At 48.8% G+C, this 13200-nt stretch overlaps 1 protein-coding gene across 1 annotated transcript; it reads right to left on the minus strand.

Moving 5' to 3' along the window:
- Positions 1–3448: 3448 nt before the first annotated feature.
- On the minus strand, positions 3449–11866 carry LOC132572133 (zinc finger protein 202-like). Its single transcript, XM_060238938.1, has 6 exons — positions 11727–11866; positions 11037–11537; positions 10691–10805; positions 9756–9832; positions 9417–9543; positions 3449–6087 (listed from the first exon to the last, which is right to left on the minus strand). The coding sequence occupies exons 2-6, from the start codon at positions 11457–11459 to the stop codon at positions 5951–5953; spliced, it is 879 nt and encodes a 292-aa protein (XP_060094921.1). The 5' UTR covers positions 11460–11537; positions 11727–11866; the 3' UTR covers positions 3449–5950.
- Between the last annotated feature and the right edge of the window lie 1334 nt (positions 11867–13200).

Below are 13200 nucleotides of genomic sequence, written 5' to 3' on the forward strand. Positions count from 1 at the left end.
TCCAAGAAGTTCATGAAGGGGCTATTTAGACTGCATCCACCGTCCAAACCCCCCACCCCACTGTGGGATTTGTCAATAGTCCTAGACAGATTAACCAGGCGGCCCTTCGAACCCATGGCCTCATGTTCCCTGCAGCTTCTGTCCTGGAAGACTGCCTTCCTAGTGGCCATCACCTCCGCACGCCGGGTGGGGGAACTCACGGCGATGCGTTGTGACTACCCCTACCTAGCCTTTAGAGAGTCGGGCGTCTCCCTGGCCCCTGATATCAACTTCCTTCCTAAAGTGCCCTCCCAATTCCACCTCAACCTGGAAGTGTGGCTCCCCGCCTTCTTCCCTAGCCCCTCCTCGGACGAGGAGCGTCGGCTTCACTCCCTAGACGTCCGGCGTGCCCTGCTTTTCTACCTAAGCCGATCCAAGTCCTTCCGTAAGGGACAGCAGTTATTCGTTTCCTACACCGCACCCAGAATGGGTGACAAGATTTCTTCACAGAGATTCTCGAAGTGGTTGACAGAGACCATCAAGCTCTGCTACCTCCTAGCAAAGAGGCCACTGCCTGGACCTGTACGTGGCCACTCCACACGAGCGATGGCGACATCGGTGGCGTTCCTGAAGGGCGTGCCTCTGGCTGATGTCTGCAAAGCTGCTACCTGGTCGTCCCCGCATGCTTTCATGAAGCACTACGCGTTGGACGTGCATGCTCAGCAGAGGACCCGGTTGGGGACTGCGGTGCTACAATCTGTCATCTCCGGTTGACCGTCTTCCCACCTCCAGGTATGACTTGCTTGCTAATCTCCCACAAGTGTGATGCACAGAGACCACGAAGAAGATAGACAGGTTGCTTACCTGTAACTGTAGATCTTCGAGTGGTCATCTGTGCATTCACACTACCCACCCTCCTTCCCCACTGCTGACGGTCTCCCTTCCTTAGGGGCTTTCAGCGGTCAAGAAGGAACTGGTGGGATTGCCGCGGTGGCGCCGTTGGGCCTGCGCAGTGGGACGCCGGCGCATGCCCAGTGGCGCCGTCCGCGGAAATCTTTCCCGGCTTTCTTACAGATACCGACTGGGGACCAGCGCAGGCGCAGTACATCCCACAAGTGTGAATGCACAGATGACCACTCGAAGATCTACAGTTACAGGTAAGCAACCTGTCTTTCTACGAATCCCAAAGGAAAAAATAAGCCAGGGCAGTGAAGCGGTGTTCCTGTGTGACAAGTAAATGTCCCAAATTCAGAGTGGCAGGCAGCCTCTTTAGGAGCAGAGAGAAGGAGACCACAAAGTTTAAGGCTAACTAGCTTCATGGAGATACCTGGCACCTAGGGAGGGGGCAGTATTGCCTCCACTGGGAAATTGCAGGCGGGGGGGCTTGAGGCACTTAATGCACCCACACAGAGGATGTTCCGATTCCCTTCATTTTGACTTCCTCCATGAATCGGGCTGATGTCCTTATAAAGCCACCTATGGCCAAATTTTCCATCACAGAACTTTGCAGCCTCTGGGCTTCTATGTGAATTTAGAAAACACAGGGGTTTTTTTGGGGGGGGGACTGAGGTTTCTACACTGACCTGGCACCCAGGGAGATACCTGGCACCTAGGGAGGGGGAGGGGTATTGCCTCCACTGGGAAATTTCAGGCGTGGGGTTTGAGGCACTTAATGCACCCACACAGAGGATGTTCCGATTCCCTTCATTTTGACTTCCTCCATGAATCGGGCTGATGTCCTTATAAAGCCAGCTATGGCCAAATTTTCCATCACAGAACTCTGCAGCCTCTGGGCTCCTACATGAATTTAGAAAACACAGGGGTTTTTTTTGGGGGGGGGGGGACTGAGGTTTCTATACTGACCTGCGGCAAAGCAGAAATGTTCATTCACTAGCTGTTTCATAAAAAGGTAAAGGAAAGGTCCCCTGTGCAAGCACCAGTCGTTTCCGACTCTGGGGTAACATCGCATCACAACATTTCACGGCAGAATTTTTACAGGGTGCTTTGCATTGCCTTCCCCAGATGTACAGGGGGCTGGAAAAAGTTTCCTATGAAGAAAGGCTGAAGGGTTTGGGACTACTCCGTTTAGAAAACAGACAATTAACGGCGAGCCTGATGGCTGTTTATAAAATTATGCATGGGTGGAGAGAGTTGACAAAGAGATAATTTCCCTTCTCTCTCAAACGGCTAGAACTTGAGGGCATCCAGTGAACCTGACGGGCTGTAGACTGAGGCTGGGCAAAAAGAAATACTCCTTTAAACAGCCAGTGATTAAAATGTGGAATTTGGTGCCAGAGGATGTAGCGGTGGCCACAACCACAGACAGCTTTCAAAGAGGACTACAAAGGTTCATGGAGAAGTCTAATAACAGCTACTAGACAGCGTGATCAAAGGGGATTTTCATGTTCAGAAACTGTCAACCTTTGAACCCTGGGAGTGCCGTGAGGCAGTGTCAAAGGAAGAGCTCAGAAGCTGTCACCTCAACACTGAGATGACCCGCCACGCACCACTCCAATGGCAATGGTCAAGGCTCTCCCCTGTACTTCAAGAAGATATTGGATTTATATCCCGCCCTCCACTCTGAAGAGTCTCAGAGCGGCTCACAATCTCCTTTACCTTCCTCCCCCACAACAGACACCCTGTGAGGTAGGTGGGGCTGAGAGAGCTCTTCCAGAAGCTGCCCTTTCAAGGACAACCTCTGCCAGAGCTATGGCTGACCCAAGGCCATTCCGGCAGGTGCAAGTGGAGGAGTGGGGAATCAAACCCGGTTCTCCCAGATAAGAGTCCGCACACTTAACCACTACACCAAACTGGCTCTCCTTCAAGGCTGCTTACGATAATAGTTAATAAACATTTCCAGTGGAAACCCAAAATACAGTACATTTCCCCCTCCCTCCCTTAAGAGATACCTGGAATTCAAACCCCCATAAAACCCCTGGCAAAGCAGTAGGCCCTGCGACCCTCCTGAAGATCTCTGAGCTGGACCCCACCCCTTCATGGAGCCCCACAGAGGCAAAACCAAGATGGAAAAGGCCCAGGCCCTGAGAAGTCGCAGACTGGCTGTTTGGGACAAAATATCAGCATTTTGGTTCTTGTGAAAATGCTTCTGAGCCCTTCTATGATTCTGGGGTGCTGATTCAGCTATCCAAACTTAAAGCAACTGTCCCTTTTCATGACTGCCTTCTCCAAACCATGCGACTCCAGGGTGAGTGAACTGTGCCTTCAGAGTTCACTTGCCACGGAGTTGCGCAGCTTGGAGAAGGAAGGGGTTTAGAGGGACAGTCCCTTCAGGAGCTTTCTCCACCCTTGGGGAAAATGGAGGAAGACGGCACCTACTTCTTTAGGACCCATAGACTGGACTCCTGGTTAAAATTTTTGTAAACTTGGGGGAGGGGGCTTGAGGAAAGGCACAAGCATGATGGAGCAAATTTGATACCAAAGCCTTAAACAACAGACCGAGAAGCATGAATGTTATTTAGATTTCCTTTGGACTTTCTGGAGCTCTACGGAGCTTTGGATATATCTTCATTGAAAGACAACAATGAAGGAGCCGATGCTCCACACGTATTGTTCATTCCTCACCCGAGAAATTCAGTGAGTCAGCATGTGTAAAAAATATTAAATTGTTCTTTACTTCATTGTTTTAAGATTTTTACAGCTGGTTGTGGGTTGTGTGCCTTTCGGTGCTGAGTGCAATTTCTGTACACAGCATCCTCGTTTGTGCAGTACCTTCCTGGGAAAAGCATTTATAACATTTCTTTCTGATTAGGGTAAGGTTTCTTCAAGCCTTTTATAGCAATTGGCATCTTTCCAATACTTTTTATCGTCTGTGGTTGTTGTTTAGATGCAAGGTGGGGGAAAGCTCTTCTTATGGGCTAAGCAGTTACATGGATCCTCCTTGTGTGGGTTCCTCGATGCAGCGGAAGAGTCCTGTTCTGAATGAATCTCCTTCAAGGCAACAAACATTAAAATTGTGTCTTCACTGTGTGGGTTCTCACTTGCCATCAAAGAGTGCTTCTGCAACAGAATCTCTTTCCACGGTCTGAAATTCAAAAGGTTTCTCACCTATGTGGGTTCATATACACTTTTGAAAATTCTCACGGTGACTGAATCTCTTCACTCAATCTGACCTCAAACATTTCCTCCCCTTGTGTGAGTTCTTTGAGGCAGCTCAACAGTGCCACTCTAACTGAATCTAACTGAGCTCTTAAAACATTTCTCCTTTATCGATTCTCCACTGCATTCGTCTGTCCTCGCTTCTTCTGCGGCCTGTCCCATTCCCTGCTCCTCTAACCCTCATCGGACCCTCCGGGATGCCAGCTGCCACTGTGGTAACAGAGGCGGATGGGCCCACACCTCATAAGCAAGTTCAGTGGGGGAGGGGGAGTGATCTAATGCACTGGGATGGCCTCACTCTGTCCTGAAAACTCCCCTTGGGGCCACTGACAAGTCCGGGTGTGGCAAACTAGGGCAGGACATAGACTATTCAAAGGGTTCTGCTCTGTGTGTGTTCTCTGATGCTTTTGAAGGTTCCTCCTTCACTGAATTTCTTTCCATACTCTGAACATCATAATGGTTCTCCCTTGTGTGGGTTCTCTGATGCCTTTGAAGACTGCCACTCTGACTGTATCTCTTTCCACACTCTGAGCATTCAAAAGGCTTCTCCCCTGTGTGGGTTCTCTGATGCATTTCAAGATGGCCACTCCGACTGAATCTCTTTCCACACTCTGAGCATTTGAAAGGCTTCTCCCCTGTGTGGGTTCTCTGATGCATTTGAAGATGGCTGCTCTGACTGAATCTCTTTCCACACACTGAGCAGCCAAAAGGCTTCTCCCCTGTGTGGATTCTCTGGTGTGTTTGAAGACTGACGCTAAATGTGAATCTCTTTCCACACTCTAAACATTCAAAAGGCTTCTCCCCTGTGTGGATTCTCTGGTGCTGTTGAAGATTACCACTTGAAGTGAATCTCTTTCCGCACGCTAAGCATTCAAAAGGTTTCTGCCCCATGTGGGTTCTTTGGTGCTGTTGAAGAGCACCGCTATGAATGAATCTCTTTCCACACTCTGAACATTCAAAAGGCTTCTCCCCTGTGTGGGTTCTCTGATGATATTGAAGACGGCCACTCGTAATAAATCTCTTTCCGCACTCTAAGCATTCAAAAGGCTTTTCCCCTGTATGGGTTCTCTGATGATATTGAAGACCGCCACTTGAAATAAATCTCTTTCCGCATGCTAAGCATTCAAAAGGCTTCTGCCCCATATGGGTTCTTTTGTGCTGTTTAAGAGTGCCACTCTGAATGAATCTCTTTCCACACTCTGAGCATTCAAAAGGCTTCTCCCCTGTGTGGGTTCTCTGATGCCTTCGAAGATGGCCACTCCAACTGAATCTCTTTCCACACTCTGAGCATTCAAAAGGCTTCTCCCCTGTATGGGTTCTCTGATGCTTTTGAAGATGGCCACTCAGAGCAAATTTCTTTCCACACTCTAAGCATTCAAAAGGTTTCTCCCCTGTGTGAGTTCTCTGATGCTGTTGAAGACTGCCACTCTGACTGAATCTCTTTCCACACTCAGAGCATTCAAAAGGCTTCTCCCCTGTGTGGGTTCTCTGATGCACTTGAAGATGGCCACTTAGACCGAATCTCTTCTCACACTCTGAGCATTCAAAAGGTTTCTCCCCTGTGTGAGTTCTCTGATGATATTCAAGATAGCCATTCCGACTGAATCTCTTTCCACACTCTGAGCATTCAAAAGGCTTCTCCCCTGTGTGGGTTCTCTGATGCTGTTGAAGATTACTAATGAGATTTAATTTATGTCTGGTCTCTGAGTAGTCAGGTTTCTCCTCCATCTTTGTTCTTTGGTGCACAAGAAGCTGTGATCTATTTCTTAAATACTTTCTGCACTGAATGGATTTGCTTGCTTTCATTTTCCTGTGCTTTGGAGAGTGTATATTTCCCCATCTTCCATCACACTTCTCAACCATACAGCAGCCTTTCTTTCTCTTCACTCTGATTTGATTCCTGGACATTTTCGTTCAAGTCTTCATTTTTAACTTTATCTGACATTTGCTGATGACGTTTCTCACCTTCCTTATTCCTCTGATCATCATTTGCTGGAATAAAGAGAGAGATCTTATTAGCATTTGGGAAGGCTGGTAAGATCCAAAGGCATCTATGGGACTGCAGGAGGAAAGGACTGATGGCCCTTTGGCTTCATCCAGTTGACTAATCTTAGTCACCCCTCCACCTTCCTTCCCAAATATCTGGTATTTAAGGATACCTCCCCAACCCGTGAAGAACTTCAGCTTAACTCTTTCCCAGAAGAGCTTCTGAGCCTCCAGATTAAGCTTCCCTCCCTCCTTACCCACCGGCCTCTATGATTGTACCACACCAAATGTTGCTCAGAAGGAATCAGGAATCTCGTATGGTTATTTCTGGCCTGTACTCTTGACATAACAGTGAAGGCCACTCACTCTGAAGCTGCTCATTTGGGAAGGAATTATGCCAGGGGTGGCCAATGGTAGCTCTCCAGATGTTTCTTTGCCTACAACTGCCATCAGTCCCAGCCATTGGCCATGCTGGTTGGGGCTGATGGGAGTTGTAGGCAAAAAACATCTGGAGAGCTACCATTCTCTCTCGGCTTGACTTCGCGAACGAAGATTTAAGAAGGGTGCAGTAGTCCACGTCTGCTGCAGGCTCGCTGGTGGCTGACAAGACCAACGCGGGGGAGAGCTACCATTGGCCACCCCTGAAATATGCTCTTGGGAGCCTCTAGAACAGGGGTTTCAAACTCATTTGTTATGAGGGCTGGATCTGGCATAAATGAGACTTTGTCAGGCCGGGCCCTGTATGTCATTAAACGTGATGCCAGGTAGCAAAGATATAAACTTTATTAAGGACACGGACAAACACAATTAAAGATTTTTTTTAAAAAAACTTAAAATAAACATGAGTAAGAGATTAGCACCCTTGCAATACTTTTTTATTAAACTGTTTCTGATAACCCACACCTCTTGTTCTGAATTACTGCACCAAAATCTATAAACAGTGTCTGTGCTGAGGCAATCTTGAGTAGGCTGTTACAGTCTGTCTGTACGTCGCAAACCTATTTTTGATTTATTGACATTCATTAGTGTGGCATTAGTGTGTTTATAATCCTCCAAGGAAGGAGAGCCCACCACCTCCTGAGGAAGCCTGTTCCACTGAGGAATCGGTCAGGAAGTTCATAGAATCCTAGAGTTGGAAGGGACCTCCAGGGTCATCTAGTCCAACCCCCTGCACAATGCAGGAAACTCACAAATACCTCCCCCTAAATTCACAGGATCTTCATCGCTGTCAGATGGCCATCTAGCCTCTGCTTAAAAACCTCCAAGGAAGGAGAGCCCACCACCTCCCGAGGAAGGATTTTAAACACACTAATGCCACACTAATGAATGTCAATAAATCAAAAATAGGTTTGCGACGTACAGACAGACTGTAACAGACTGTAACAGCCTACTCAAGATTGCCTCAGCAAGGTGCCTTATACTGAATTGGAGAAACGTCGACTGCGGGGTGACGTGATAGAGGTTTACAAGATAATGCATGGGATGGAGAAAGTAGAGAGAGAAGTCCTTTTCTCCCTTTCTCACGATACAAGAACTCGTGGGCATTCGATGAAATTGCTGAGCAGTCAGGTTAAAACAGATGAAAGGAAGTACTTCTTCACCCAAAGGGTGATTAACATGTTGAATTCACTGCCACAGGAGGTGGTGGCGGCTACAAGCATAGGCACCTTCAAGAGGGGTTCGGATAAAAATATGGAGCAGAGGTCCATCAGTGGCTATTAGCCACAGTGTGTATATATAGGTGTGTGTATGTATGTGTGTATGTATGTATATGTATATATATATACACACACACACACACACACACACATATTGGTCACTGTGTGACACAGAGTGTTGGACTGGATGGGCCATTGGCCTGATCCAACATGGCTTCTCTTCTGTTCTTATGTGACACAGAGTATTGGACTGGATGGGCCATTGGCCTGATCCAACAGGGCTTCTCTTATGTTCTTGGACTGGATGGGCCATTGCCCGGATCCAACATGGCTTCTCTTATGTTCTCTTATGTTCTTATGAATCAGACTCTAGTCTGTTAAACGCAGTATCCTCAGTCCAGCAACAATTTCCCAGGGTCTCAGGCAAACATCTTTTTATCATCTCCTACCTGATCCTTTTCCCAGGAAATTCTCGGAAGGTGGTGAGCTCTCCTTCTTTGGGGGGTTTTAAAAAGAGGAGAGGACTCGCAATAAGGGTGGGAAGCTACCAGCTGGATAGGAGAAAAAACTTTTCCTAGCAAGAGTTATTCTGCTGGGGAATCTGCTACCTATGGAGGTGGTGAGCTCTCCCTCCGTGGAAGTCTTTAAACAGCGCCTGGACAAATGCTTGTCGGGGATGCTCTAGGCTGATCCTGTATTGGATCAGCCTAATTTGGACTAGATCAGCAGAGGATGGACTAGATGGCCTCTATGGCCCCTTCCAACTCTGTGATCCTGGGATTCTAACAGAGGCTAGACGGCCACCTGACACCAATGCTGATAGACAGTGAGAGGCTGGAAAGGAAGGACTGCATCAGTGCTTAGTTCTTGTGGGGCTTTCTTACATGCCCAAGGAAACGCGACTGCCACTTTGGAGTCAGGAAACAAATTTCTCCAAGCAACTTTAGTCAAGGTTTGTGGAGGTTTGGGGGTTTTTTTATGCCATTTTCTGGGCATGCAACAAGGGTAGTCCTCAATTCCCTGCATTTTGCATGCGGTTGGATTAGATGACCCTGGAGGTCAGTTCCAATTGTATGATTCTATGGACAGGTGAAGTTTCCTTATACCCTTGGCGTCAGTATCATCTACTCAGTCCAGCATTGGCTCTCCAGGGTCTCAGGCAGAGTCTTTCATTTCACCTCCTATCTGATCCTTTTCATTGGAAATGCTGGGGATTGAACCTGGGACCTTCTGCATGCAAAGGAGATGCTCTGCCAGGGAGCTGCAGCCCCTCCCCAAGCGGTAGGAAAGGAAAGGTCCCCTGTGCAAGCACCAGTCGTTTTCAACTCTGGGGTGACGTTGCTTTCACAACATTTTCACAGCAGCCTTTTTATGGGGTGGTTTGCCATTGCCTTCCCCAGTCTTTTACACTTTCCCCCCAGCAAGCTGGGAACTCATTTGACCGACCTCGGAAGGATGGAAGGCTGAGTCAACCTCCAGCCGGCTACCTGAAAACCCAGCTTCCACCGGGAATTGAACTTAGGTCGTGAGCAGAGCTTAGGACTGCAGTACTGCAGCTTCAACATTCTGCGCCACGGGGCTCTTCTCCAAGTGGTAGGGAAGGCCTCAAAATGATGCATTGCTATTCAGTATTTGGATTCATTCCTCCTCACAATGGCACCTAGGAAAGATCCTTACCCAGAGAGGCCACGTTCCCACAGTTCTCCAGCATGACTTCCCTGTACAGAGCTCTTTGTCCCGGATCCAGCAGGGCCCACTCTGCCTCCGTGAAAGAGACGGACACCTCCTCCAAGGAAAAGGGACCCTGGAAGAAAAAGAAGATTCCCTCCTCTTCAGAGATCTCACCCTGGAAGGGAGTCGTCTGGGAAGGTTCAGAAAATAAGGCTTGGGATGGGTATATGCTACAGCATTCAAAGGATCTCTCTCACGGACCCCTTGTAGAAACTGAAGGAACAAAAGCTCCCAGAGAAAGGAGGAGGGACCCAGGCTGTGCCCCCCCCTGCTCATCTCTCCTACCTGGATTGGAGGTGCAGCAGCTGTTCCCACACCTTGGAAAAGACAACGGCTCAACAGCATCTCTTCACTGCCTGTTTCTGAGACAAGGGAGGGAGGAAGCATTCTGGCTTGCATATTCCTTGCTTCACACACACACCCTTCCCAGGGTCTTTAAACCTTGTCCTATGAACGCTCAACAGATTTTTAAAATACTTTTTACTACATTCTGGGAGAGATAGAAGAGACACACCAGGGACTTAGGGATTATAAATGCTGCCAATGTATTTTAGACCTCTATGAGACTTGTGTTTGCTCTACAGGGAAATGCAGAGAGGAAATGCAATAGAATGAAACCTCTCCATCACATTGGACCCGACATGACTGGAGGAATTCTGGGGCTTGAGAGTCATATGAATGAGTTTTCAGAGTGTCTCTGGGCATGCCAACTTCACAAACAGGTTTTCAGCCAGGTGCAACTTCAACATGACATCACATCTGTCCCAAGTCCCACCCCAAGACCCTCCCCAAAGCGCCTGCAAGTGCTGGGCCAGAGCCTGCCATCCCTATTCCACACCCTGCTGCCCACAGCAGCCCCCCAGATGACCCTCCAGGCACAGGTACAGAAGGAAAATGTCCCCATGATTATTGGCCCCCAGGGAGTGGTTTTAGAGCTCTGCTTCCCCAGAAGGTGGAGGTTCCCTTTTGAGGGTTGCCTGCCTTCTCCTCCCAAGGGAATCTGAGACCTTTTAAGGAAGGAAGGTGAGAGATGAATTTTTAAAGTTATGGGATAAATGGTCCTCCAGGAGTTTGTCTGATCTTTTAGAGACATCACAGTGTGTGGATATTGAGTGCCACCGATTAACTCTGTGTTGCCCATAGAAATCTGCATTTCCCCCCAAGACCTGACCTCTCTACCCATCACATTCACAGGCTCCCCAGGCACAAGAAGTCCTTACCACAGGAGAGAGCATCTTGGGCACGCTCCACCGCCTGCCCCCTATGCCCCTGCTCCAAGGAAGCTCCTTCTGCCTCAGGGATTGCAGCTTCCATCTCCAAAGGTGGTCCCTGCATCTGAAACAGCAGCAAGGGAGAGGGGTAAGAGATGGAATGGAAAAGAGACCAAGGAATGGATCCTACCCAACTCCCAGATTCTGCACCCTTCTCTCAGCAGATTTGGTGAGTTATCTGTATGGGTCAGAAATTCTCTAGAAGAGGTTCTGGGCAATTATCTGGCAAGGAAACTTTAAGTTAAGGTCAGATATCGTTACTTGAGTTATACACACCTGGAGGGAATCCTCTCACCTGTTCTGCCTGCCTCTTCTCCTCTGCCTGACTCAGAAGGAAACCTTCGGCCAGGGCCACCGCCTGGGAACTGGTCTCCGGCCCACATCCTCTGACCCAGCACTGCAGTTCCTGGGGCAGGAGAGTCAGGAACTGCTCCAGGATCACCAGGTCCAGGATCTGCTTCTTGGTGTGCCTCTCCGGCTTCAGCCACTGGTTGCAAAGTCCATGGAGCTGGCTGCAAACCTCTCGGGGCCCATCGGCCTCATGGTAGCGGAACTGCCGGAAACACTGGCAACATACTTCTGAGGTCGGGGTGTTCTTAGCCAGGACCTCTGGCACAGCCCTTTCCCAGAATTCAACACCACTCCCAGCTGGGGTGGGATCAGGGCCTTTGCTTGCTGTCCTGCCAGTTCCAGGTCGTTCTGGGTCCTGCTGTTCCATCTCCTTTCCCTTCTCTTGGGCCACCTCTGTCTTTGAGAAGTTGCCTTTATTTACTTGGCTCTGAAGAGAGGCTTCTCCCTGAGGAGACAGAGGGAGACAGACAGGAGTGTGTCAGAAGGAAGATACGTATATACACACACAAACTTCACCCAGCCCACACCCCTTCCTTAACTCACCCCACTCTCCAAAAGGTCTGCTGGGATTGTCCCTTTGCAGAATGAAAAACCAGCAAAAGAATGTCAGTTTCACGTACTGAACTTCCCTTACATTGAAAGACACTGATCCTTGCTGCTCGCCAACAAATATAGCTGAACAAAACTGGGATCCAGGCAGCTGCTGCACGGCTTTTCCCTCCTGCAGCTGCTTCTCTGCAGGCCCCCCCCCCCCCACTTCCTTCTTCGCTTTGCAAATGCAAACCCCTCCCCCTGGAAAAACTCCCTTCCTCTTTTCTGACACCCCCCCCCTCCTTGCTCGGCCTCTCCAGCAAGCAGCTCGGCGGTTTTAACCCTTTTCCTGCTGCAGAGGAAGGAGATGCCTGTCCTGGAGGACATATTGAACATCGGAAGCTGCCTTCTACTGAATCAGACCCTCAAAGGTCCCTCCAAGTCAGCCTTGTCTACTCAGACTGGCAGCGGTTCCCCAACTGAGGGTTTTTTACGCCTATTTGCCTGGATCCTTTGGAGTTGGTGATGCCGGGGATTGAACCTGGGACCTTCTGCTTCCCAAGCAGATGCTCTACCGCTGAGCCAACGTCCCTCCCCTTAAAGGAGCTTCATGGAAGCTGCCCTCAGCCGCGCCTTATGCTGCTCCACGGGGCTGCTCGGGAGTAACTCGGGGGCTGCAGGGGGTTGTGTTCCTCCCGGGGTAGCCCCTGCTGTTCAGCCAGTTCACAAAAAGGAGCACATCAAAACAAAACACAGCAATAAGTAACAAAGAAGAAGAAGATGAAGATATTGGATTTATATCCCGCCCTCCACTCCGAAGAGTCTCAGAGCGGCTTACAATCTCCTTTACCTTCCTCCCCCACAACAGACACCCTGTGAGGTGGGTGGGGCTGGAGAGGGCTCTCACAGCAGCTGCCCTTTCAAGGACAACCTCTGCCAGAGCTATGGCTGACCCAAGGCCATTCCAGCAGGTGCAAGTGGAGGAGTGGGGAATCAAACCCGGTTCTCCCAGATAAGAGTCCGCACACTTAACCACTACACCAAACTGGCTCACCAAACAAAAATACACAACTGTGTGGCCCCAAAAACCACTCGCATCACAATAAATGGTATTCAGACATATCTCACAAACCGCAATCAAAAGTGCAGAAGAATGAATGGAGCCCAGCTCCAGCAAGAACGTCTTAGTTCAATTAGTCGCCTTCTGACAGTAGACGAAACGAAATCCAAACCCTTACAAGAAAGGGGAAAGGCTCAAAAGAACACAAAAGAACATCAAGAGCAAAATGGTGCATGGCTTTCTCTCAACTGCGCTTCACAAATTTCATTCCAGGCAAATTTATCACTTGATAAAGTGTGAACTGCCTTGGGGCGGTTCTTCGAAACTGTGCAGGAAGTACAGTCGAGACATGCTCTTTTGGTTTTTAAACAATTTTATTGATAACATATGGTAACAATTTCCATTAATAACTTCTTTTCATCTATCCCATATGCTTCTTTCTAATCACCCCTTCCCCCGTTACTTGACCCCCACCAGTGTTATTTACTCAAAATACTAACATTAAAAGGTACCCTTA

Source organism: Heteronotia binoei, chromosome 5 (assembly GCF_032191835.1).
Source record: "Heteronotia binoei isolate CCM8104 ecotype False Entrance Well chromosome 5, APGP_CSIRO_Hbin_v1, whole genome shotgun sequence".
Classification (NCBI taxonomy): domain Eukaryota; kingdom Metazoa; phylum Chordata; class Lepidosauria; order Squamata; family Gekkonidae; genus Heteronotia; species Heteronotia binoei.